We start from the raw sequence: 27,354 nt of genomic DNA, 5'->3' as shown, positions 1-27,354 counted from the left end.
TGTAAATAACACTGTAATGAACATGGGTGTGCAGATACCTTTTTGAGTTGGTGTTTTCGTTCCTTCAGATGAATACCCAGAAGTGGAATTCTGGATCATTTGGTAGTTCTATTTTTAATTTTTTGAGGAGCCTCCGTACTGTTTTCCATAGTGGCTGCACCAACTTACATTCCCACCAATAGTGCCCAAGGTTCTCTCCTCTCCACATCCTCACCAACACTTGTTATTTTTTGCCTTTTAGATAGTAGTTACTCTAGCAGGTGTGAGATGTTATCTCTTTGTGGTTTTGGTTTGCGTTTCCCTGATGACCAGTGATGCTGAGCATCTTTACATGTAGCTGTTGGCCATCTGTATGTCTCCTTTGGGAAGATATCTATTCAGATGCTCTACTTATTTTGTAATCAACTTCTCTTTTTTGCTATTGAGTTGCATGAGTTCTTTGTATATTTTGGATATTAACCCCTTATCAGATGTATTATTTGCAAATATTTTCTCTCATTCGGTAGGTTGCTTTTCCATTCTGTTGATGATTTCCTTTGCTGTGCAGAAGCTTTTTAGTTTAATGTAGCCCCAGCTGTTTTTTTGCTTTCATTGCCTTTGCTTTTGGAGTCAGATTGTTCTCTTCACACCTTCACTTTGATTACTTGAAAATGAACTTGGACAGGGAACCTTCTTATAATTCCCATCATTTTGGCCTTCTTATGAATTCGAATGCACTGAGACAATTGTTCAGCACAGCTCAGAATTTTTTAGTGCTTATGCAATAATCATGTCATCAGTAACCATTTATGCTTTAAATGAGCTCGTAATCTTTTAGGATTTGTACAAATCTGTGCTCTTGCTTCCAAGATTCCTGCTCCTATTTTGACTGAAACCTGGACCGAAACAAGCCGAGTATTTGAACCTAAAGAAAATGCCATAATGTAGGGGCTGGCCCCATGGCGTAGTGGTTAAGTTTACCATGCTCTGCTTTGGCAGCCCGGGTTCGCAGGTCTGAATCCCAGTTGTACACCTACACCACTCGTCAGCCATGTTGTGGCAGTGACCCACATATAAAGTGGAGGAAGATTGGCACAGATGTTAGCTCAGGGCTGATCTTCCTCAGCAAAAAAAAAGCCATAATGTTCCCCTTTTTTTCTTTAAGAAAGCTAAACAACATTAGTGTATAACTCCTCAAAGCAGTAGTCACCACAGAACTGCTCTACCATTCTGAGACTGAGCAAGACTTTTGAGGCTGTTGGGATTCATAACATAATAAAAATCACTGCTGTTTACTGATTTACACGGCCACGCATTGAGCCAAGCACTTTATAGACACACCCTCATTTAATCCTCACTACCATTTTATGAGGTGGGTACATTTTTATACCCATTTGACAAATAAAAATCTTAAGTTTGCAAAGTTTAAGCAGCTTGCCTGAAGTTGAGCAGCTAGAAGGAAACTCCAGGTGTTTGGGACTCCAAAGGCTAAACTCCTATGTTTCCCATTTGGACATCTGTGATTGGGTTTAATAAGCTTCACATAATCATAGCTTGTAGTATTAGAGTTGTAGAACGATTGCATTCTCAAGCATGACAGTTTACAGATGAGGAAACTGTATTTCCAGGAGGTTAAGACTCAAGGTCACTCAGCTTGTCAAGAGCTGTCTTCCCTGTTGTTCATTATATAGCTTCTTTTATGCTGAAATTGCTTGACTCACTGGCTTAAGTAAATCCTAGCAGCACAAACCTTCTCTAGGGGAGGGACACGAAGAGGAAAGTAGCCTGTCTTTTTCGAGTCTATCTTCTCTACTTTGCTTTATCTTGGGCAAAGTCAGACATAGTTGGAATTATTTCATGTATCAAGAAAAGCAACCACGTTCCCTACAGGCATGAACACAGTCTCAGAAAAAAAGCTGCTTTTCTACTCTTTGAGGATTCATCTAGGCTCTGTGTCTTGTTCTTCTCCTTGCCCACAAAATAATTATCATCCCAGAAAAAAAAAACCACTGGAAAACTGGAGTTTGCAAGGCAATGAAAATAAGGCGGTTGTCTCGTACTGGAAGTTCAACTTCATGCCTTTTGTGGATTTTTTCTAAGCCCTCGGGGTGGTCTGGTGTCAGAGCTCTTAATCACACAGGGTGTGGCCAACCGCTCTCCAGTCTCTCTGGCTTTAGTTTAGATCACAGATCAGCTGTGGCTTTTATCCTGGTTGCCAGGCAACATGTGGATGTTTGTTTTGAGGTCTGCCCACATGTTGCATCAGAGGCCAAAGCTTCATGTGCTCTTCACTCCCCAGAGCAAGAAGAGCTTAGGCATCCTATTTTTATCTTAAGTCTGTGTGTCTGTTTTAATATATTTCATGAATGTGCAGCATACTCACCCGAGATAGAACCGTCTTCCATTTTCCCCCAGATAATATTCAGGTTGCCTCATTCTGCAGTGTTCTACTTCATCTAGCCAGTTGCACTCTGGACTGAGTTATCTCTGGTACTTTCCCACCTCTAACTCTTGCTCAAGCCATTTCTCTCACCTGGAATGGCTACGCTGTCTTAGCCTCCATCTCCATTTTTTGGAAAATCTAAATATTTTCTTTTAATTTTTGAAAGGGGAGTCAACTTATGGCAAAAAGCTCTTGGGCATTATTGTCATATCTGTTCAAATCCAAGCTCCACCGCTTTTTAACTGTGAGATCTTAGATGAGTTCCCTAACTTCTCTGAGCCTCAGTTTTCTCGTTTATAAAATACAGGTAGTGGCGATTACCACCTAGGATTTTGTAGAGATAGATTGAAATCAGATACATAAAGCAACTGTCACGGTTCCTGGCACACGGAAAATTCTATTGTCCCTACCTCCCTGTTGATCACATCATGATAAATACTAAATAAATAGTTCCCATCTTCTCTGTGAAGCCTTTCCTCACCATCTCCGAAAACTCACATCTCAGAAATAGCCTCCCTCTTCTGATCTCTTGTAACATCATTGTACTTCATTGTCCTTCAATCCTGTCACAATCGACCTTATCTCACGTTACATGCGTGCTGAGGTGTAAGTTGGTGCCCTGTGTAGATCTGCAGGCACAAAGCCCGTGTTCTCCCTGAGAGATGACTGACTTCATTCATAGATGATCCATTGTTTATTTTATTTTTTGGTATGATTAAACACTCTTCTTTGCTAGGTGAGTATATTGCAGGTCTCTTTAAAAGCACCATTATTATGCTAAATAATTAAAGGCATTGCAAGAATGTGTGTCATGGTGTGACAGCATGGCCAACAAGAGACAAACCCAAACTGGAATATTTGAATATTCGTTTCCTGAAGTGAATAATCCATCATTACAGAAAGTAAACCTGTGCTCACCATAGATGGGGATTGTGAAGAATGCCAACACTCTCCTTAGAAAGCCCCTCTTCAGCTGCCTATTGTTTCTTCCAGGTGTCTTACAGGAGCAACGTGGAGATTTTTTGTGAATATGTGTTTTTTAAGTTGTACCACTCCTGGGTTGATGACAATAAGGATGTAAATAACATTAAACTAGGCGTTTAAATTATGCTATCCTAACCAGTTTTCTGACTTGTGCTTTGAACAAAATTTCTGATGATTGAATAAAACTCACATAATGTTGCTTTTGAGCCATCAGATAATGCTCTTGTGTTTATTCATGCACAAATCCATACATTTCTTTAACAAATGCTTGTTAAGCAGCTACTGTGTGCCAGGCTCTGAGGACATGCAGCAGCTGAGACTGCCTGGTCCCTGCCCTCAGGGAGTTCAAGTTCAGGTCTGTCTTATAGATCCTGTGAGGAGAGAACTAAAAAAAAAAATCCATGATTTCCTTTCTTTCCTCATTTGAGATTGTTATTAAATAAGAATCTATGGTTCAGAAACAAATTGTTTTTCTCTTTGCATCTATGAGAGCTAATTTTAAAAGTTAAAAATCAGTTATTGATTTGTCCAGGTTTTCTTAATTTAGAAAATTTTTAACATATATTTTGTGTTTTGCCCAAATTGCCCTAATGTTTGGCATCTAATTTGGCTCCCACAATACCCTGTGGGGTGTATCGTGTTCCCTTTGGGGGAAGGTAGATGCTTAGCAGGTTTAATCAATTCACCTGTGGACTCATGGTCACTAAGAAGCTGTCAGACTGAAACTTATCTTCTAATTTATTAATTATGTTCTTCTAGCTTTTAATAGAAAACCGAGGTATTAAAACTATACTTCATTCTTTTTTGAAATGAAACTTTAATTGATGATTAGGAAGTGGAAACAGAGATTTGAATCAACAGTGATTTTTAGGCTCCTGTCTGCTGCTGTATACCCAGCACTGTGGTAGGCACTGTGGGGAGCAGAAATGGCCACTGCCTCTCGATCCATTTATAGCTCCGTTGGTAAGACATGACATGCACTTAGGAAAGAGCTCAGTAACCCTCCAGCACAGCATATATGGTTAAGTGTTCACGTGAGAGGTACCAGCACATATAAGAGTTGAGAAGATAATACGAGCTAAAGCAGGTACAGGTTTTGTATCTTGAGCTAAATCTTCAAGGGAAGGAAAAGGTGGGGCCTGAGCAGGAAAAAGGCTTCCTAGGCATGGGAATGGCAAGATGACAGGCTCAGAGGTTGGAGGGAACATGATGGGGATGGTGGTGATGACACTAACTAGCATTTGCCCGGCACTTACCACTTGCCAAGCAATGTTATAGTTGTTTCATGTACATTAACTCACTTATTCTTAAAACAACCCTAAGGAGGTAAGAAGTGTTACTGTTCCCATTTTACAGATGAGGAGACAGTGGCACAGAGAGGTTAAGATTGCACGTGAATTCAGTGTCGGCTGGAATTTCACCAGACAGTCTTGAGTCCAGAGCCCCATCTCACACTCTTAACCATTGAGTTATGCTGCCTGATGAGGTGCTTATGAGACAGGAAGGACACCATCCTGGCTGGAGGAGAGACACATGGGACATTAAAGAGAGGTAGTGGAATAAGTAGGTTAGCCAAATAGCGGAGAGTGTAAAGTTCAGGCTGAAGACATTGGACCTTCTCCAGGGACAGTGGGAGACCATTGAGAGTTTGGTATTTTATCAGAGGGAACATGGTACACATTTATTTCAGATAAATTACACAGCCATAGACAAAGGATTGAGAGGTAGAGATCGGGGTAGGGATGGAGATGGGAGAGGACAAGGCATGGAAACTATTAGAAGCAGCTTAATGTAATCCAGGTGTGAGAGATATTTGATTAGACCAGGAGTGTGGGTGGCAATAGAAGTAAAAAGGGTGGAATGGTGATGAGGACTAGAGCCAGCACTGCACCTGAATCCAGGTGATTCAAGGCCAGATGAGTTCCCTACATGCTGTCATTTGGCTCTTAGAGCAACTCCCGAAGCAGGTGATATTACTCTTATTTTACAGATGAGGGAATGGAGGCTCCAGGAGGTTAATTAATGTGGATAGGTGCTGGAGCAGGGATTTGAAACTAGATCTGTCTTTCTCAGCTGCCTCACTTTAAGGTAAAATAATGTAGTCTGGCGATAAAGTAGAGCTGCTAATTCCAGGCATGGAGAATTGCTTACATATTAAATGACAGTTAAAGTCATAGGGAGAGATCAATTTTCTCAGGGAGCAATAATATAGGAAAGAAGGCAAAGGGCTTGTGACTGAATTTTAAAGATCACAAAGAAGAATGGAGCAAGTGCAAGAGGCTTCCAGAAGGAAACAGGTCAGAGAGCTGGGGCGAGAACTTGGGCTCCTTGTGTCACAGGGGCCATGCAGGAGAGGATGGTCATTGATTCCAAATGAAGCTGCTGATCAGGTGGAAAAAGAGAGTATGTACATGTACCCAGCGTTCTTAGTAGCCCGCAACAAACAAGGGCAGATTGGGTGTGTGAAGGGTGGCTGCAGGTGGGAGGATGTGGGAATGCTGCCAGCAAGGTGTGGGGAAAGGAAGCAAAGTCTGGGGTGAGGCGAAACAGTTCTGACGACTCACTCTCTGTGTGCACTTTCTGAACCCAAGCCAGCTCAGGACAGGGGGAGAGATCAAGGTGAGGCTGAATGACTGGAGGGGAGGAAGGGAGGATTCCCATAAACCAGCTGCAAGTGCTGGAAAAGAAGCTGAAAGTCTTCTGGGAACCCAAGCGCATGGAGGGACTCTATAGTGATAGAGAAGTAAGGAGCTGAGGGAATGATTTTTCAGCCAGATTTAGTGGCAGTGGAAGGATGAGGAAGCCCTCTAGGACCTGGCCCTTCTAAGGGAGCCCTTGCTCTCCCTAACTGGTCCATTCACCAGGACCTGTGGGTGAGCTCACAACCCTCCCACTCACATCTACCATCACAGGATGGTTGAGATTGGTCCTAGGTCCTGCTCCTCTTCTCCTGCAGCCTCACTAGACACCTTACAGAATCAAGGAAAAGCCCTGGATAGAGACCTGCCATGGGTAAGAGTGGGGGTCAGCAGGTTAGTGTCCCCACCAGACAGCTATTTTAAAGGGACCCTATCTGGTGGAGGAGACAGTTCATGATGCAGTGATGTGGTTACCTGACTATATATGGTGCTATGAGTAACTGAGCTGGGATTGGAAAAGAAGATGCCCAGTGAGGACTGATGGAAGTGGACAGCCAGGGCTGGGAGCTAGTGAGATATGCCTGAAAGGAAGGGCGTGTAGGTTTTGGATATTTGGAGAAGAGAAGCGTCCCAACCAGTGGCACTTGTGCGAAAAAAATATAAAGGGAGAGGTGAGTGAAGTGTGCTCAGATGGGCTGGCTGCCTGGAGCAGCTGATCTGCATTGGGAGATGGGGTGGGATTGGAGCCTTTAAAGGCAAGAGAAAGGATTTGTGTGTGATGCAGTGGGCAGCAGGAGTCACTGCTGTTTCTACTTTAAAGGGAAATATGCCTGAGAGTTTTATCTCAGAAGAAGATTAATCTGGTCAGAATGGGTAAGCAAGCTAAAAGGCTGGAGTCTGGGAGACCTTGGCAAAATATATGTGAAAAAGGAAAGCAGTTTCCATTTTCCAAGGGTCTTAAAAGCATACCATCTTCCCCTCTTGTCTCTAATTGTTTAATGCAGTAAACTTCCAAAATTCTTACTGTAGCAAGTAAACAAATTTAAAGAGATTTTGTTGAATAATGCCAGAAAATAAGATGCCATATTGGTTAAGTACAGGATTAAATATTAATTTTTTCTAGGCTGCAGTTACTCTCTTTCTGTCAGTATTGGTTTATTTATTTTTTTTAGATTTTATTTTTTCCTTTTTCTCCCAAAAGCCCCCCTGTACCTAGTTGTATATTTTAGTTGTGGGTCCTTCTAGTTGTGGCATGTGGGACGCTGCCTCAGCGTGGTTTGATGAGCAGTGCCATGTCCGCGCCCAGGATTTGAACCAACGAAACACTGGGCTGCCTGCAGCAGAGTGCGCGAACTTAACCACTCGGCCACGGGGCCAGCCCCAGTATTGGTTTATTTTTAATGCAACTTGACAATACGACAAGGTTATTTGGGATGGGCCTGAAACTGACTTAGAGCTCAAACGTTTGTTTTGTCATGTGGGGTTCTCTTCCTGCCTCTGTTAGAGCAGTTAAGTTGTAACGTAAACCTGCTTGATGTCTGTTTTATCTCACTGGATTCTGAACTCTTTCAAGGCTCTGATGGTGTCTGATTCATTGTGTATCCTCAGCCCCCGGCTCATTGCTTGCTAAATAGCAGTTGAATCGGTGGGTGGAGAATGATTACATTAGGTACATTTTCTCTGCTCCTTGTTACTCTGATTTATGCCTTAATTTGAGTTTATAAATGACTAATAATGCTCTGGATGTTAAGAGATTTGTAAGGGTCACTTGGGAGGGAAGGTATTGCTATGGCTGATTTACCAGCACTGACCCCATAGAGATATTTTGGTATGTATGCTGACTGATGGTTGTGCTTGAAGATTGGCTGCTCCTTGAGGTTAACAGGACTAGCCGAGGGTAGGTCCTGTAGCAGAGTCACTGTTTTAGAAATCAGATGGTCTAGGTTCCAGCCCCGGCACACACAGCCTTTTATCTGGGTGATGCCCCCTTATCCTTTAATCACCACATTAACTATCCTGACTGTCCCCGAACCAGCTCTGGTTGCCTAGTCTGTGCTCTGAGGGAACCCTGTGATTCACCTTTACGGCATTTACCACAAGTAATCATTCAAGTGATTATTCTATTAAGGTGATCTCTGACGAGGCTATAACTTTTGAAAGGGCAGGGACGTGTCTATCCGTTTCACCACTGTGTTCCTGTCACCTAATGTACCTGGCACAAACTCTGTTCTAGATAAGTACTTGTGGAGCCACTGAACTGTGGTCAACTTTGACAGGCCACTAACCCCTGTGAGATACTGTTGTCCTCATCTTTTTAAAACCTGTTATTAAAGGTTTATCTCTAAGTTTTTTCAGTTCAAAGATTTATGGATTAACTCGTCATTTTTTTTAATTACCAGTTATTCACACCCATGGTTAGAAGTTCAAACAGTACAGAAGATTTAAAATGAAAATGTATTCAGTCCCTCACTACAGATACATTTTAAAAGTTCCTTGTCTTACAAATAGAATGAAAATTGAACAAACTGCAATTAGCCAGAGTTGAATGGGTTCGCAGTGGGGTGGAATTATTTCTCTTATTTCCAGTCCCCATGAAATAGCTTTCCAATTTCAGTTTCAGAATTTTTAGTGCCTTAGTGATGGGATAAAACTCTCATGGAGGGATCTGTGCTGAGGACCGATGGGGCCAAGGCCTTCAGCTAAATTCCCGTGATAACCTGCCCCAGCTTGTTAATAGCTATTCCATGTAGATTTTACTGTTCTTGGTGGGCCTTTGAAAGTCTTCCTTCTAGAATTTGAGGATCACATCCAGCTATTGCTTAATAAAGTAGTAAGCTAGATTGGAAACCCCAAGGCTATGTGATTTCAGGAATGTTTTAATAAATCCAGATGTTTAGAAAATAATGTTCACCTGAAGATTTGCAGCTTACAAAGCACTTTGATGTAGAGTGTTTGGTCTTCGGTGGTTTTATATGGTTGAGGGAAATCACAGGAGTGGGATGTAGCAAAGTGGGACTTCTTGAGTTTGAATGGAAATTTGTACAACCAATTCTAGTTGTAGAAAGAATTATATACATATGTGTAGGTTAATCCCAATTTTAAAAAGTATTCACAAGGAGAAATGAACACTCATGTACAATCAATCCATTAATTTTATGGGAGAAATCTACCTTGGTACATCTTCCAGTTCTTTATCCCAAAGAGAATGTGAGAGAGACCACTTCAGGCCTATGCTACAGTGACCGGGTCTCTATATGTGTGTGTGTGTGTGTGTTTGTGTTTTGGGGTGAGGGGGTGCCCAATTGGTACCTAAGGATGCTCAGGAATAGTTAAGTTCATATGATTGTATTTGAAAAATCAGTATACTAAATCTTGTAAATTTGTGGTAATTTAACTATAAGCATCAACATGTTTTACATTAAGTGAGGTCTGTGAGGAGGGTGACTTTGCTCGTGGGCCATGGGTTAAGGTGGGTTCATACAGTCGCTTTGACCAGCAGGGATGGGTTCATCCTGCCCTCGGACTCAGCCTCTGAAGTGGCTCAAAGCCGGGCATCAGAGACAGGCCTCTGGGTATTATTGGCAGGACAGCAGCTGTTTACTGACAGCCCGTTAACTTTAGAAGGCAACTTGTGCCAGATGGAATTCCTGTCACTAAACCTAACTGACTCAGATCTTAAGGAGGTTTAAATGAGCCTGCATTGGAATTCCCAAAGCTAGTCATTGTCTGTTTAATTTTAACCAGTGTAATACAAGTTAGGACTAGAGTGGTACTCACTACCAGGCCAGTGTCCATGTGCACATCCACCGCTTGGGTGATTGGTTTGCAGGGGCTGATTCCACCACCCCCTTGCATGCCTAGGAAGGGTGTTTCTTGAATACTTCAGTTACCATTCATCACCTCTTGCCCTCCAGGGAGGAGCCTAAATGAGACCGATGAAAAAGCTATATCCCCTTGGCAACCCCAGCTCCCACCTTCTCTTCCTTACATGACACTCAAAGGGCAATGCTAATCTACCTGAGTCTGTTTCCCAGAGCTAAGTTCTTGCTCCTTCTATCTTGTATAATATTTTAGGAATAATGGACTAGTGATTTAATGAGCACCTCCAGTGTGCCAGACGTTTTACACACATTATCTCAAATACAACCCTGCAAAATAGATATTAGAGGCCCCATTTTATATACCTGGGAAACTAAGACTCCAAGTCACAGAGCTAATGATTGCAGAGCTGGCATTCAAACAAAGTTTTGTCAAGTTTGAAAGTCCGTGTTCTTCCTAAAAATAACACAGACAATTATTTGAATAGTTACTGAGCACTTAATGGACCAGACAGTAGTAAACTTATAAGGTAGTTATCTATTCAAGAAAAATTGAGACAAGGGAAACTGAAGATCAGAAAATGTAAGTAACTTGCGAAAAACTATTAACTAAGTAGCATACCCAAAATCTGCACTCATTTGATCTGATTATAAAGGCTTTTACCCACTGGGCAGTACCACCTACTTGCCTCTTATGGGAGTGGTACTGGAGACGAGGTAAACCAAAGTAAAGAGTTAAGAGCAAATATGGTTAAGAGGAGCTGAAGGATGAAGTAGGTTGTGGGTTAACTAGAATCAAACTTTCTGTTTCTTTCCTTTCTAGGTGTCAACTTCCTTTGCTTCAACAAGCAAGTCTTACAGTATGAATCCCACAGAAACCAAGGTATGAAGTATCTTTAAGGATCAACTTGAGTGAATGCCTTTAGGCTGATTATATTGTAAAGCAAAACAAATGTAGACTAATTGTTGACACATGAGTTAGGTGTCCTACAAAGCTTAGGTTAGGGAAGTAAGCATTTTTTCCCTAATCTATGGGGATCTTTGGAAACTCAGCTTTCCTTCCAGTGTTCACCTCAGATGTCATCTCTACATGTCTGCATTGCTTTAGAATATTTAGAAAAGGATAGTCATCCAGATTTTTTTGGTCCTAGACTTGATTGAGTTTTTTAATTGTAAGGTAATCTCAATACGTTTCTCTGGATCTAAATGAGAATATAAATTCTTATTACTAAAATGGTTTTATTATTCTGGCCATTTAAAACTAAATATAAGAATGAGGAAGGTTACACTAAGTGAACATGGAAGTGAAACCGACAGTGGTTATTTCAGATGCTTTCTGAAGTTTCTTCCTGAAATTTGAGCCATGTGGAGCACCGTCTTATTGATAAACCTTTGCTGAGCTCTGATTGGGATTTATTCTAATAATACTTCTGGAAATTTCAGAAGAAAAATAAAAGATTGTCCTCCAGTGGGATTGCCACATAACGTAAGCCTAGTTCTGAAGAGTTGGTTGAAGCTGGCTTGAACCCTTTAGTTACCATGTCTCAAGCTCTGTTTCTTGGGAATATTCTAGGATGGGGGATTAAAGAAGGGGCATTTTCAAGATGTTCTCAACTAATTATTGTGAGCCAATATTCTTTAGTGCCTTTAAGGGCTGTCTCAGCTCTGTTACTATTAAGTTGCCCTTGTTTAAAATCATTCACATGCTTTTGCTTTCTGTCTTCCATATTATTTTGCTTTCCCAGTGGAATCCTATGCCAAAGTTTAGTACTGGCGCCGTAACTTAATGCTGTTGAGGGAACCTTTGGCCTCATCTTGAGCTGTTTTTAAAGGACATTGCAAAAGTCTTGAAACACACTGTCCAAATCTAAGCTCTTATAAATGTCATTTAGCATTCATTTTTAAGTTTATTTTTAACGTAAAATTGTGTTTTTATTTAGTGTTTTATATTTATATTAATTTCTTAATTGTATTCATAATTTACGTCATCCAGTGCATAATTTATCTATTAGCTGTCACTACTTATTTATACCAAGCTTAATCTTAAAAAATAAAAAAACTGATCTTAATCTTAAAATAATTTTAAGATTATAGTAGAAGCTTCTACCAAAAAAAAAAGTTCTCATTGAACTTAGAGTCCATGAAAACTGAAGAAAGGAGATAGAAGGGAGAGCCAGAAATATAGGATTTCCTTTTTATTATTTTGATTCTCATTTGACCCATTGCCTGATTCTAATTCATCCCGCCTGACTCTCAGCTCGAGGACCAATGATTGTTTCAAGTGTGCCCTGTTTTCCAGAGCAAGTGTCAGACTCTTCAGTCATTGCTGAAGCATTAATCATGAGAATTCTTGGCTGTCCTACGGAACTGGAGGAAGGGAGGAGAGGGAGAGGAAAGTACGAGAAAGAAGAGAGGGAGAGACAAAAATAAGATGCACATGATGACGTCATGTCACTGATGGCTGACTCAGGACAACTTTTGGCCTCAGTTCTCTGTTGTTGATGGATTTCAATCACACTATTCTCCTTAATCACTTCATATGCTTCTGATATTTGGCTCATAACATTGATACTAGTCTCCTCTTAGAGATTTTTGTGACCTAGATGAGTGTAGTTCTCCAAATATTTTGATCTTTTAGAGAAAAGATGTTAGTTCAAGGTAATACCTATATGAAATCCTTGTCACATCCTACTTCTTTCAAATGAAAGTCAGTGTAGCTCTAAAGGGGGGTGATCTGGCTGGATCTAAGTTCTGTCTCTCTTTCACTGGCACATTAGAATTGGTAGTCACACTGCTGTGTGTCAGACGGAAGGTCAAATCATTTCTAATCAGGATGAGATCTCCAAGAGGCCATGTGGTGTGGACGCTGGAACCAGATGGCCCAACTTGGAATCCTGGTTCCACACTGGCTGAGCAGTTGGAAGGCTCCTCTTTACTTTGGTTTCCTTATCTGTACAGTTTGTAGGAGAATGATAATAGTATGTATTTCACAAGATTCTATAAGGCAACAAACATAGAAGGATGTTGGACAGCGCACAGCAGGTGCCCAGGAGGAGCTGGCTGGTACTGGAGAGACAATGCAGGGCAGCACAATGATTGAGAACACACAACCCTAGCTCCACCATGGGTGTCCCTGGGAAGTTATTTAACTTCTCTGTGCCTCAATTTCTCATCCATGAAATGGGATAATAATAAATAATAATACCTGTCTCAGAGAATTATTATGAGGACTAAGTGAGTTGGCACATGTAAAGTTTAGAACAGTCCCTAGTACTAAGAGGTGATCAATAAGCATTAGTTATTACTGTCATCACTGTTATGCTCACCATCCCCACTACCACCAAACATCAAGTTAGGAAATGTGTTAGCAATTGCTGATTAAAATGTGCATTTCATTATAAGCTGCTGTGTCTGTGAGCGTACATTCTTAATTGTATTGTAGAGTTCTTCCATGCAAAATCTTGATTGCCAAATTACAGATTAGAAGCTATTTTAGATTTAAACCACTACAATACCAGCTGGCTTTCCCTGTTAATCATTTAATAAATTGTATTTGCATGAACTCAAGAAAGTATTGTGGCACATACAGAAACTCATTAACAAGGATCCAATGTGAAAGGATCCAAAATTTAAAATTTTAGAAACGTCTTTGATCATGAACTTTGCTTCCTTCCCCAAACAATACATGTGTTGGTCTAACAAGGGCCCATTATGTGAGGAACATATGTATCTTCGTTACCGAAGCACAAGACATAATAAATTAAGAGGATATTTGGTGTTAGCCTCTTCAGAAAATAGAATTAAAAATAAGGATTTATGCTGATACCACCAAACAGGTAAAAGGGAAAGAAATGGCAGGAAGCATGAGGCCTAATTTTTAATCTCTTACTTTGAAAAATTCATAAAATATTTAATCAAGTCTTCTTGTTTTCATATCTTACCTATACTGAGAATATGTGTGCATACTTAAGGAATTGTCTTTTTTGACACAGGTAACTTTTGGTTGGGTAAAACTCTATAAGATACTCCTCTCAAGATCCTAAATCACAATCACCTCTTCAGAAGCATTCCTAGAATTTTACATTAGATTATTATGCAGTAAAAATCCACACACTATTTACAAAATTATTGTAAAAATTATGTTGGCAAGATTTCAGAAAACTTTTGACAACACCTATGACTAGTCCTTTGATCATTACTAAACATTGAAATATAGGTGGAAAAAATATTGCTTAAGCACTCTTCACAGAGAAGGAAGGGGAAGGAAAGGGATCAGAAATTAATTTTATTAATGGAAATCTTACTGATTCCCTATCACAGAAAAAAAGTAAATCCAAACTGAAATATTTGCCTGAGACTTTAGAATTTAAGCGCCTACAACTTCTTGGAGTTGTATACATATGCATAGAGTAGATGCAATAGATGAATAGAATGGGTCTTGATAAAAACATTTTAGCCCTGTTTATACTTGTTACTTATTTGACTGTCAGATAAAATAAAATCACCCTTGCGGCTGTGCTCTTACATTAGGCCATTCCAGTCAGCAAACAGATGGAAGGACCACATTCTCCTAACAAGAAAAGACACAGAAAACAGGTGATGTGGTTCGTTATACTAGGGGACATTTCTAATTACTAATGGTCACTTCAGCCGCTCAGCACGTGCTAATAATTGCAGTTCACAGTCTTCTGTAATGCTCTGACTTGTCACAGGCTTAGTTATCCATCGCTCACATTCCAGCACTAAAAATAAATTTCACTGCTTTCTGTGCCCTCAATTCTGTCACCATCCCATTGTTTCACACTATCAGCTGAATCCTATGGTAAGTGTTTCACTCATAAGCAGATCCATCATGTCAGTGGCTTTGAGGGATGAAGGTTTTAATTTTATTTTGTTTGTGTATTATCTACAATGTTTGTAGTAGTAAATCTTTACATGTCTTTGATACACATAGCAAGAAATAAGATGTAAATGGCCGTCTAAATACTAAGAGCAGACTGATAATTATGGTGCCTAAGTGTTTATCTAAAGAGTTACAATTCCAAGCAAAGTGTAATAATCTTAACTCAAAGTTTATATTTCTAAATACATCAAAATCATCTCTTTTTAGCTTCCTTGGTTGAAGAAAATTTTTGATAAACTTCGTAAACTATGTCCATTTTTCTGTCCTTCCTTCCTTTGTTTATTTGTGTGAATTTAGGCTGGAAAAGCAGAACCTGAAAAGAAGTCACAGTCCACTAAGGTAAGTATTTAGGTCACCTAGTGAGTTATTTGGGTTCTTTGCAATAATAATGAATAACCGGTTTCCTCATTGGGGGTACTGAATGGTAAAAGGAATTTTGTCAGCTAATTTAACTAATTCATCCTTTTGAGCATGATTATATGGACTATATATAAAATAATTATAACATTAAATCCATATTTTAACATTTTAACATGTTAAAATGAATATATAGTATTTATTTTTATTTTTTTATTTTTTATTTTTTTATTTTTTAAAGATTTTATTTTTTTTTTCCTTTTTCTCCCCAAAGCCCCCCGGTACATAGTTGTATATTCTTCGTTGTGGGTCCTTCTAGTTGTGGCATGTGGGACGCTGCCTCAGCGTGGTTTGATGAGAAGTGCCATGTCCGCACCCAGGATTTGAACCAATGAAACACTGGGCCGCCTGCAGCGGAGCGCATGAACTTAATCACTCAGCCACAGGGCCAGCCCCAGAATATATAGTATTTTATAAGTGAAAGCAATATATTTCAGAAGGCATTTTGTTCAAATCTAGATTCTTGTTACAAGTGAAATAATTGTTAAAAATAAGCCGCAGGAACAAAGGAGAAAGGGCAAAGGGTAATGAGTATCCAATTACTTTAATGACGACACATCAAAAATAAATGTGTCTGTGGAACCTAACACCTAGATAACTTAAAGATGAGAGTCTTTCCTAAGGGACCCGCTGGGTTTATCTTGAAAGTCTCATCTCAGTGTGTGGAACTAGTTCTCAGTTACTCGGGAGACAGCACTGACTCTCCCTTGGGAAAGTTTCCCTTGCCTTCCTGCTTCCTGGCTGTCTGCACTGAAAGCCTGTCTCTGCCCACATGGAGATGGACCCCAGGGTGTCTGCAGGCAGGACCAGTGTTTTTCCTCAGTCAGCTGCTGCGCTTGCTTTCTTCCAAACACGCTTAAGCAAATACTCAGATAAGACCAAGGTTTCCTGTGGGAGCATGGAGATGCTTTGGGCTGAAGTACTTTAAGTGCAGACAAGGGTAAGGTCATATGAGTGAGAGGTGAGGTTTATCTGATTTTGTATAAGGCCTCTTGGTGGCCCCTGAGGATGATAATTCCATTTTCTACTCTAGAGGAAGAATTCAGGAGCTAGGAGGAAATTGTCTTCTATTCCATATTTAAATGCTTTTGGTTATCTACCCAATCTCAAGAGAATTGGGTTTCTGGTGATACCTTCTTCTCTACTTATAACGCAGAAAAGACTGTGTAAATCATTTAATTGAAGAAAATACAGTGTTCTTCATCTCCTATGAAGGGAGATTTTTTTAAAAAGTTAATTTCTACAGTTGGATTCCCTATCAACAAGCTCAGTGGTCACAGTGATCATTTGACATCTCTGTTGATGAACCTGCAGTTACCGAATGATCTGCATAAATTGTGAAAAACAGCCAGTAATACAGAGATGCATACCTATTTCAAAAGTCATTCTATGAAATATTAAATTTTTCATTATTCTTCTCATAACTGTCATTATCCGACTGTTGGTAGGATTACTATTGCCCAGATAGCACATGGCTACTTCTGTAACTGGGCCTTTCCCAAGAGAGGCAGAATGGTCTAATTGGGGATTTTGTTCTTGAGCCTGTTTGGAAATATGAAAACAATGGACTCCAATATAATTGAGATTTTGTCTTTTGAAATCGGCAGCCATCTGTGGTTCATGAGAAAAAAACCCAAGAAGTAAAGCCAAAGGAACACACAGAGGTAAATGATTATCATTAAGACTTGATAGCACGAGGTGAAGCTTTGTGTGTGTGTGTGTGTGTGTGTGTGTGTGAGATAAAATTCTAAACTCTTATCATTCAAGACTTAAGGCCTACTGAGGATGGCTATTTGTTTTTTGGCTAAAATGGTGCCACCATGTGACAATAGTAGGATTTACAATTTACTCGTGATTCTTGCTGAATTTGGGGAGAAGGATTTGCATTATTTAAAATTTTGTGCTTAAAGTGAAATTTTATCACATTTATATCATTAATTTAAATTCGCACAATTCAAAACTACATAAAATACAACTGTTATGAACACTTTCTACTCCGTAGAAAAAAGTATCAGCATTTGTCATCTTTTTAACAATGTGTTTCGTGTGTATGTTTTCAGCCAAAAAGCCTACCGAAGCACACATCAGATGCAGGAAGCAAGGATGCTCATCAAGAAAAAGCAGTTTCCACATCAAGTGAGCAGCCGAAATCAGAGAAATCAGCAAAACCAAAGGTAAATAAAGCAGATTAATAGTTAGGAAAGCAGTAATGTCAGCTAGGGAATAAAATGCAGGTCCTCTGTCCACACTGACTCGTGTAGGTGAGGCTGTGGAGCTATGCTGAATAGATCGTGTGTTATAATGATTTAGTGCTGTCCATTTACGGGTTTTCAGAATAGCCTTCTGGAAACTTGGGCCTGTGAAAGCCTGAGAAGGGCATCGGATGAGTCTAGGGGATGTTCCATCCAGCCTCTCCCACTGCCCACTGTGCCCACTTGTGACTGTAGGCTGGCAGGTGGCAGACTCTGGTGTCTCAAAGACAGGAAGCTTGGGACTGAGGCTGCCTCCTGGACCCCTCACCTCATGGGCTATGGGAACACAGATGACCTACTTGATCTGCTTTTTACTTGGAAGTCTTAAAGAGTTTTTACAGTCTTGTTGTAGAAGAACTCATAGAACCAAAACTCAGAACTTCCATATTCCCAGATCTAATGGGGGTCAACTATTAAAGACCTGTGAGAAGAACTTTTCCACTGAGAGCTCTTGGAAGACAAGAACTAGGCCCGCTTAACAATGTACTTTATATCAGAGATTGCAGATTTGTGGCCCACCAGGTAAAAGTAGCCCATGTGCATTTTGTTCAAATCTATTTTGTTTGGCTTATAGTATTATTAAAATTATTTTAAATTAGCTGCCAACAATTAAAGTCAGAATATTTCACATAAAAAACAAATTTTTAGGGGCCGGCCCAGTGGCGGAGTGGTTAAGTGTACATGTTCCGCTTCAGCGGCCTGGGGTTCGCCAATTTGAATCCCTGGTGAGGACATGGCACCACTTGGCAAGCCATGCTGTGGCAGGCATCCCACATATAAAATAGAGGAAGATGGGCATGGATGTTAGCTCAGGGCCAGTCTTCCTCAGCAAAAAGAGGAGGATTGGCAGATGTTAGGGGTAATGTTCCTCAAAAAAATTAAAACAAACAAATTTTTAGCTTCTCTTGAAAAATCGGAGTATCTGTCAATGGTGGGCTCACATGGCAACAATCGATTAGAGCCTTTACACCTGGTATGTGTGCTCCAGTCTATCACAGTGCTACCTGGCCTGCTTCACCTATTTGTGTTACCTGTGTAGACTCTGTAAGCTCTTGAGTCCAGCCATATGTGGTGCCCAGTGTTGCACCATGTGCAGTAGAAGCTAGTGACCATTCTCCTACAAGATGTCTACGCGGGTAAATGGGCTCAGTAGTGACATTTGAAATGCGTGATCGCAAAGATAATCTTTCAAAGATCCTTAGTCTTGTCAATTTCTTATCCCCTGCGTTAGACTAAATCACAGGACACGATACCTGCTGATGGAAAGACTGTTGTTGCTGGTGTAGCTGCAGCATCGGGCAAACCAGATGACAAGGTGAGCACGTAAGCAGATATAAACTGTATATGGGCCTTGATGCTCATCAGATCGCTTTGATGAGAAACGTATGCTCAGTGAAGACCCATTCCAACCCAATGCTTTAGGTCTGGTTCTCATTAACCATTTAGGGTTCCACTGCTATCACACTCAAATAACCTGTCATTTGGTAAAACTGAACACTGTTCATATGTGAAATTTTGTGAAGAGGAGCACGCATCTAAAGGATGTTGAGTGAGCAAGATAGTGGAAATGGTTTTAAAATCCACACATTCAATAAGTATTGAGCACCTGCCATGTATAAGGCCTAGTATCAGTACCAAGGAAATTAACCTGTGAGCTGACTCAGATCCCGCCGTCAAGATTTGTAGGTTTGAAATACGGCCAAGTAAAATTACCATGAGAATTTGAATAAGCGTTACTCTCAGCTTTCAACATGGATACCAGCTATCTTGATACTAGTAAATCATGAACAGTCATGACATCTAGATGAATGGACGTGGGAGGTTTTTTAAGGAGACATCCCAAGGCCTCTCAGGAGAGACAGTATGTGCCCTGCTGGCTAATCACGGGCAGGTCTTCCTTAGATCCTCGGAAGAGCTGCTTCACCTGCTAGCCCAGCAATGTAAGATGAGTAGTAATCTGCCACACATAGCATTACACAGAGCGAGTCATCAGATTGGAGGCCATGTCAGCCTAGAAATGTTGGTACTTATTTCTCTGGAGGCCACAAGTAAGTAATTGAAGCAACAATGAGAAGATGGAAATGAAATAGAAAAAAGTAGTGTATATTTATCTATTTTCCTGTGTCTCAAAATGGGAAAAGGATCTCCCTACAGGCTAGATGGTGAAGAAAGGCATAGGATACAGGTATGGCACATCTCCCTAAAATGTCCTTTTTTCTCAGGTTTTGAAAGAGAAAAGGCACATTATTTTTATCCAAACTTACACAGAGATCCTATAGAGTAATAGCAAAATTTACGTAAACTTTTAAATGAAAATACCTAGCTTAAATTAAAATTTTTTTTCTTGCAGCAGACCTACCCCCACCCCCACCCCCAGGAGACACATGACTCTCTTGTGTTGGTGAGGAGTACTTAGATGAAATGGTTTGAAAAATGGATAGATTTAAGGCAGAGGGTTAGATGTATGAGAATAGATTTAAAAATGTAGTCCAAATTTGAAATTTTATGCTAGCTGTACATTAGCCAGGGTTACCAGTCAAATCTAAACAGTAAAATTAGGAGATGCCTATATGGAACTCTGTTGTGCACTGACTTGTGCTGGAACTTGTAGCAAGTCATTTCACTTTTCTTGGCCTCTGATTGGTCTCCCATAAAAGGGAGTTGATCAGATCTGCATTTTGTTTTTTAGTGTCTACCATGTTTAAAGCACTGTGGTCTGACTCTTCAAGACCCCTGAGCTGCAGGCTGGCCCTTCTCGGGGTGGGGAGAAGACTGTATACCTGGGGCTGGAAGTCAAGGCATATTAAGAAAGGTCTCCGCAGGGAGCTCTTTGGTGAGGCAGTGGGATTCTGTCTGCCTGGGGGAGTCCACAAGGAACTGAGTTAGGTGTGTGGAAGGATAGCTAGGGTTGCAGGCCTGCAAAGGCATCAAGGTGGAAAAGCATAAGATGTGTTTGGGTACAAAGTGCATTCCAGCGTGGGTGAAGCACAGGGGCGGTGAGTGGTGGGGACTGGGCGACCAGAAAGACGGGTTGGGGCGCTGCTCTGGGGAATGCTAAGGTGAGTCTGTACATGTGGTAGTGATTCAGCTGGCAGCAGATCAACACTGAAGATTAGAGAGCCGATGGGATGCGATGCGATTCGAACCAAGCTGCAGAAAGATTAAGTGGCCACAGTGGGTGGGATGAATTGCAGTAGAGCTAGGACGGTGGCAGGTTGGTCAGGGGCTGCTTCCGTAGTCCTGTGAGTCCTGATTTAGCCTGCGTTAGAGCAGGGGTAGAGTGAGGTGGTGGGGAGCAATGCAACAGGCATTGCAGAGGTGAATCTTGGCAGAGACTGGAAACGCAGCAGTGCAAAGAAGTGGCCGCTTATTGAAACAATTCACAGGTCCTGCAAAGACTGGCTGTGAGCCCTGGGAGAAGCCATCAAGAGTAGTGGAGAAAAAGGCAGGCACTTCTGGATTCGAATGTTGCTTGTCTCCTTTACTGTGTGACCTGGGAAGAGTTCTTACTTGACCTCTCTGAGCCTTGCTTTCCACATCCCTAAATGAGATTAGTATTATTTATGCTGTTGTGAAAAAGCATGTAACACACACCAGATACTGTGTGGCACAGAGCGGAATTTCAGTACATGATCAATGCTATTAATATTATAATGAATTCATTTTTTTATTGAGGTAGCATAGATTTATAACATGTAAATTTTAACTGTGCATCATTATATTTGAACTTCTGTATAGACTACATCATGTTCACCACCAAAAGTCTGCCTGCCATCCCTCATCATTGACTTCATTTTTAATTATGTAAAATTATTGAATTCTATAAAAGTATGTGAAAAAGAGTTTTTATTTCTTTCTAAACCCCCACCAGAAAAAAGAAAGTAAATCATTAACATCGGCTGTACCAGTTGAATCCAAACCAGAAAAACCGTCTGGAGAGGTATGAAGATAGCAGTACATTTCTACATAAGATATTTATTCATAGTCTCTATATTTATCATTATCTGATTTCTTGAGGGCAAACAATATGGGGTGGTGGTAACTGAAAGGACCTTTTAAATAAATTACTGTTTCAAGCTAATCTGACTGAGTTGAAAGTGTGATTTTCTCACTTATATTTGTAACGTTTTATATACCCTCTGTTCTGAGAACTCCAGTTATATCTCATGGAGTTTACCTTCCCGTTTCTCCCCTGTAAATACATCTTCTTTACCCAGAGGTCTCACTAAAGGATGTCAGGCACTCCCTCATTCTGAAATTCCCAGTTGAATCCGTCGAAAGCAGACAGGCCCCAAGTTCTATTACATGATCAAGGGAGTCCTAAAACTGTAGTGGGAACATGGTAGTAGCAAAAAGAATTTTAAACAATCATTTTTAATCTGAGTTAAGTAGTAAAAGGTCTTTTCCAAAATTGTTGTCTTCCCCTTTAAATGCAGGTTATTCTCGATGAATCATTTTTAACCTCAAAAATAGAATGGAGGGGCTAACCCCGTTGCCTAGTGGTTAAGTTTGGTGCTGTCCACTTCGGTGGCTTGGGTTCAGTTCCTAGGCGCAGACCTACACCACTCGTAGGCACCCATGCTGTAGCGGCAACCCACATACAAAATAGAGGAAGATTGGCACAGATGTTAGCTAAGGGCGAATCTTCCTCAGCAAAAAAAGGTAAAATAGGTTGGAGATGCTCTTTCATTCCTTATACTGATTTAAGCCCATATTGACAGAGTAAACTGTCACTTCTTATAAGTTTAACATCCCTTTCAGGAAATTTTTATTTTGTAAACATCTTTGGGCAAACAAGTGAATAAAAAACCATGAGTGAATGAAAGAGCACAAGGCAATCCACTTTTGAAACAGATTCTATCTGGAAGAGATGCTACAGAGAGATTTTGTTGTGGTTCTTTTGTATATAACTATGGAAAACTTGATAAGCAATAAATACCAAGCATTTCTCCTGTTGAGTATAATCACATGATCATAATTCTTTGTATTTTGTTATGTTTTTTCTTTTATTTTTTTTTTGACTGTCAGTTCATTGGACTTGCAGCTTTAATGAAGCACACATTTGTTCATGTAGTTAATGCTTTTAGACTTATTGAAATTGTGATTCTTACATGAGTATGGCTTTTTCTCTTTCCAACCTAGAATCTGTACTCTAGGACTTTAAATAATAAGGTCTATTACAGACCAGATTTTAATGATTTTGATACTTGAAGAACTTTTGATGTTTTGTATCTTTCTACACAGAATGGTTTTTTTATAGTTAAGTCAAAAGTGAAATATATATAACAAGTAATCTTTAAATATCTGCTCTTTCTTTTCCAGTCAGGCATAGATGCTGCTTTGAATGACTTAATAGACACTTTAGGAGAACCTGAGGGTGCTGAAGAAGATACTACAACATATACTGGACCCGAAGTTTTGGTATGTGATCTTGATAGGTGTAGAGATTCATACTTAATGGGTAGGAGAGCAGATAGTCATGATGTCATGGTCATGAGGCACAAAAGAATACCTAGTGTCATGTTGCTTGGAGAGAAACAGGGTCATGTCCGTTGCATAATAGCAACTAAAAATTGGTGTTGGAGATGGAAATGGTTTGTCCTGTGGTAGCTGTGTTATTCCAACAACCAATGTTGGTTCAGCAAACATTGTTTGATTGGGTTGCAAAGACTTATTTTCTCTCATTGAGATTTAAGTCCAATGGACTTGAACTTATTTTTATTTCTAGATATTTTCCCATCCTATCCTTGAACTTATTTTGATTTCTAAATATTTACCACCCTCATTTCATCCCTATTCCTAATAAGCAATAAAATTATATGTTCCTTAGTACTAAAAAAAAAAGTGCCATAAACTGGAAGAAAATATTTGCGACAGCCATAACAAAGGATTTATTTCCAGAATTTATGAAGAATTTTAAAAGTGGGAAAAAGACAACCCAATGGAAAATTAGGAGAAAACATAATTGGCCAATAAACAAATACAATAAAAGTCTCCCTAGTAATTAGGAAAACGATATGAAGTGGAGAGATACCACGTCACACTTAACAGATTGGCAAAAGGGAACAGTGGGACGGCTCTCCTAGAGATGGTGGATGTTGAAGATGTGTATACTCTCCAACCAGCAATTCCACAGCCACAGAGCTTCCCTGCGGGGAGGCTTGCCCATCTGAACAAGGAGTTATAAGAACAGGTGAAACATTTGGAAATGATTTTATTCAGCAGGAGGCAAGATAATATAGTGGAATACCTTATAGTGACTAAAATGGATTATTCATGTATCAGCATAGATATTTTACCAAAACAATTTTGAATAAAAATAATACTTTACAGAATGATATATAGAATATGATACCATTTATATAACATTTGAAAATATGCAAAGTAATGTATATTGTTTATGGGTATCTAACATATGGAATAATTGTTTTAAAATATGCTAAACTTTAAGTGGATGGATATGATAAAGTTCAGAATGGTGGCTCTGTCTGGGTAACAAGGAAGGGGTATAGAGTTGGAGAGGGCTACCCAGGAGACATCACTGTGACTGATTTCTTTCTTAAGAATTGCATAAGAAATAACTATAGATCTGATAGAATTGAGTGCTGTGTTATATAGAAATTCATTTTATAACTGTACTTTTGTATGTATTGGAAACATTAGATAATGAAAACATTTAAAATGTATTTTGATACAAGAATCATATTTAATATAATGGTTTGAATATTTTCTAGCATTACATATGGGTTAAGCCAATTGAATTTGGGCAAGTATTTGTGTAAACTTAGAATTTCAGAATTGTGTAAAGTACAGTCATGTGCTGCATAATGACGTTTCGGTCAACAACAGACTGCATATACGATGGTGGTCCCCTGAGATTAGTACTATGTAGCATAGGTGTGTAGTAGGCTGTACCATCTAGGTTTGTGTAAATACACTCTATGATGTTCATACAATGATGAAATCGCCTAATGACGCATTTCTCACAACGTATCCCTGTCATTCAGTGCCGCATGACTGTATTGACTTCTTAATGATTTATGTTGCATCTCAATAGTTCCATAAATTAGTGGTGGAATAGTACTTTGGTTTCAGAATATATATATAATATTCTCAGCTAATTAATTGCATCATATCCCTGTGTGTATCATTTTGTTCCAGGATCCGATGAGTTCTACCTTCATAGAGGAATTGGGTAAAAGAGAAGTCACACTCCCTCCAAAATATAGGGAACTTTTGGCTGTAAGTTAAATGATCATTTCATTTTACTTTACTGTTGCCTTTTTGGAATGTAATTTTTATCACATCAATATATGCACAGTTTTTTAAATTTAGAAAATAGAATGGGGCACATGAAATCGTCATTGCTGTGATGCTCACTGTGTTAGTCTGCTCGGGCCGCCGTCACAAAGTGCCGCAGACTGGATGGCTTACACAGCAGAAATTTATTGTGTCACAGTTCTGGAGGCTGGAAGACTGGAATGAAGGTGTGGGCAGGGTTGGCTCCTTCCGGGGGCTGTGAGGGAAGGATCTGTTCCTGGCCCCTCCCCTTGCTGTGTAGACGGCCATCTTCTCTCTGTGTGTCTGTATCTTCACGTCGTCTTCCCTCCGTGTGTATCTCTGGGGTCAGACTTCCCCTTTTTATAAGAACACCAATCATATTGGATGAGGGCCCATCCTAGTGTCCTCCTTTAACCTTAGTTACCTCTTTAAAGGCCCTGTCTTCAAAAACAGTCACATTTTGAGGTACTAGCGGTTAGGACTTAAACATAGGAATTTTGGCAGGACACAGTTCAACCCATAGCACTCACTGAATAATACATTTGGCTGATTGTAAGGATTAATTTTGCCTTCTCATTAAATTAATATTCATTTCAGAAAAAAGGAGTCCCAGGGCCTCCTCCAGACTCTTTGGTGAGTTTACATAATTGTCTTCTAAAATCCAAATTAACATTTTTTTATATCTTTGGTTGGGGGATAGGACTATTTCTATATTTTGGGATGATGACTGATCTCTAAATCAGATGAAATTTCCATCTGTTCAGAGAAAGGGGGTGGCAGGGGGGTTGTTTCAATGCTCGTTGGTTTCACATGTTGGTTTTTTGAGGGGAGGAAGAATGGAGCCAAGAAAGCTTTAGGAATAAAATAAATGTTAATAAAAATAGAATGAGAAGATCCTAATATGTTTAGAAGAGAACAGGAAAATAATATTTATTGAGTACCCATTCCCTTCCAGACATAAGCTTTTGTCTGTTATTTCATTAACATATCTCATTTGGTGGTAAAGGAATTGCAAAGGTACATTCTTCCTTTGCTGGGTCTATAATCTGACTTTTCGCTTGAGTGACTCCTGTGTGTTACCCGACATGGTTCCTGTTTCTTTAGACGCCTGTGGGGCCCGATGATGCCATAGACGCCTTGGCTTCTGACTTCACCTGTAGTTCTCCTACTGCTAGTGGACAGAAAACTGAGGAAGAGGTATTATTTTCAGTATCATTGGGGGACTTGTTAAAAACCATCTCGAACTTTAAAACAACAACTTTTTAGTTCTGGCTATTACGGTTACATTCTCCTCATCTAGAAGTCTAATCTTTTGTGTTTTATTTTTCAGAAATCTACGGGAGAGGTTTTAAAAGCTCAGTCAGCCGGGTTTGTCAAAAGTCCTGCTCCACCCCAAGAGAAAAAAAGAAAGGTGGAAGAGGTATAAATAATTACTCCTGTGAAAATAGCCGTGGTCCACCTGACAGCAGGTGCTTTCCTGAGGCTGCTTTGGCTGGTTCGGCCCATCCCAGTAGTGTATTTCCTGTGATGAGGAGCATCTTTCCCTCTGGGGTCTGTGAGGAGTAATGAAACCCATCAGGGTTGTAGTCATGTCTCCAGGCTGGCCTGGTTTGTTTCCGCACGTGCTTCTGGGTGACTTCAGTGCAGTCTTCTTGGTCCTGAAACAAGACTGTCGCACCGTTACAATACGCAGGTGGGCAGGACCCAGAGAAATTCCACTCTTGGAACAGAAAATTTCAACTTGATTTCCTAAAGGAGTTTGAGTGAGTCGCTAGAGGGATGTTGTTGTAGTTGCTTCTGTCCACCTCTCTTCAACCACAATCAGCTGTGACTTAATTCTCACAAATCCTGAAAAGTGGTCCTGCAGCTCTGGGTTGGTTGAGAAGGCATGTCCCATGTGCAACCAGTCTGGATAATGCAAGGAGCGGTTTCTCCAGGAGCTGCTCTGCCTCCTGCTCCGGGAGCGGGCGGTTTATTGTTTCTGACTGGCTGGGGAGCAGTGGTGAGCACCACACCCCTGAGAGGGAGAGTTCCTGCAGCCATCAGCCCTTGTGCCTTCAGAGGAGAAGGCAGTGGCTATTTCACGTTTCCCTGCTTCCCCCGGCTAAGCTGTGTTGTTAAATGACAAGAGTTGTCGGAAGTCTTTTTTTTTTTTTTTCGAGGAAGATTAGCCCTGAGCTAGCATCTGCCAGTCCTCCTCTTTTTTCTGAGGAAGACTGGTCCTGAGCTAACATCCGTGCCCATCTTCCTCTACTTTATGTGTAGGACGCCTACTACAGCATGGCATGCCACGCAGTGCCATGACTGCACCTGGGATCCGAACCGGCGAACCCTAGGCCATGGAAGCAGAATGTGTGCACTTAACCACTGCACCACCGGGCTGGCCCCGGAAGTCATTTTTAGAGATGCAGTTTCAGAAAAAGAAAAATGGAATAGTGACAGTTTACTTCTTGCAGCTTTTATTTTGATGAGTGTTTTATAATAATATAACTATTATTAGCATTATACCTCTAGCTTCCTTAAATAAGGGGTGCAACGTGCCACTGAGAGCACTGTTACTCTAGAAAGGTGTGTCAGCGCCCTTTCACACTCTGGTAATAAGTTCTTTTTTCTTTCTCTCTTTTTGTTAGGTTTCAAA

The 27,354-nt window shown here is 40.3% G+C and overlaps 1 protein-coding gene across 16 annotated transcripts in view; it reads left to right on the top strand.

Moving 5' to 3' along the window:
- The window catches only part of CAST (calpastatin), a 117,370-nt gene that overhangs the window by 56,125 nt on the left and 33,891 nt on the right, over positions 1–27,354 (top strand). For 10 of the 16 annotated variants that reach the window (XM_046666422.1, XM_046666426.1, XM_046666425.1 and 7 more), the window contains 12 exons: positions 10,687–10,746; positions 14,394–14,459; positions 15,064–15,105; positions 16,791–16,847; positions 17,244–17,357; positions 18,667–18,750; positions 21,307–21,375; positions 22,758–22,856; positions 24,597–24,677; positions 25,314–25,349; positions 25,821–25,913; positions 26,047–26,136. In XM_046666422.1, coding sequence (XP_046522378.1) covers positions 10,687–10,746; positions 14,394–14,459; positions 15,064–15,105; positions 16,791–16,847; positions 17,244–17,357; positions 18,667–18,750; positions 21,307–21,375; positions 22,758–22,856; positions 24,597–24,677; positions 25,314–25,349; positions 25,821–25,913; positions 26,047–26,136 — 891 coding nt within the window. The remainder of the gene's footprint in view (positions 1–10,686; positions 10,747–14,393; positions 14,460–15,063; positions 15,106–16,790; positions 16,848–17,243; positions 17,358–18,666; positions 18,751–21,306; positions 21,376–22,757; positions 22,857–24,596; positions 24,678–25,313; positions 25,350–25,820; positions 25,914–26,046; positions 26,137–27,354) is intronic. The other 6 variants (XM_046666437.1, XM_046666430.1, XM_046666436.1 and 3 more) reach the window with 1 other exon arrangement.

This window comes from Equus quagga, chromosome 7 (assembly GCF_021613505.1).
Source record: "Equus quagga isolate Etosha38 chromosome 7, UCLA_HA_Equagga_1.0, whole genome shotgun sequence".
Classification (NCBI taxonomy): Eukaryota; Metazoa; Chordata; class Mammalia; order Perissodactyla; family Equidae; genus Equus; species Equus quagga.
Note: the sequence above shows the minus strand (reverse complement) of the source record. Positions and strands in the feature narration are given on the sequence as shown.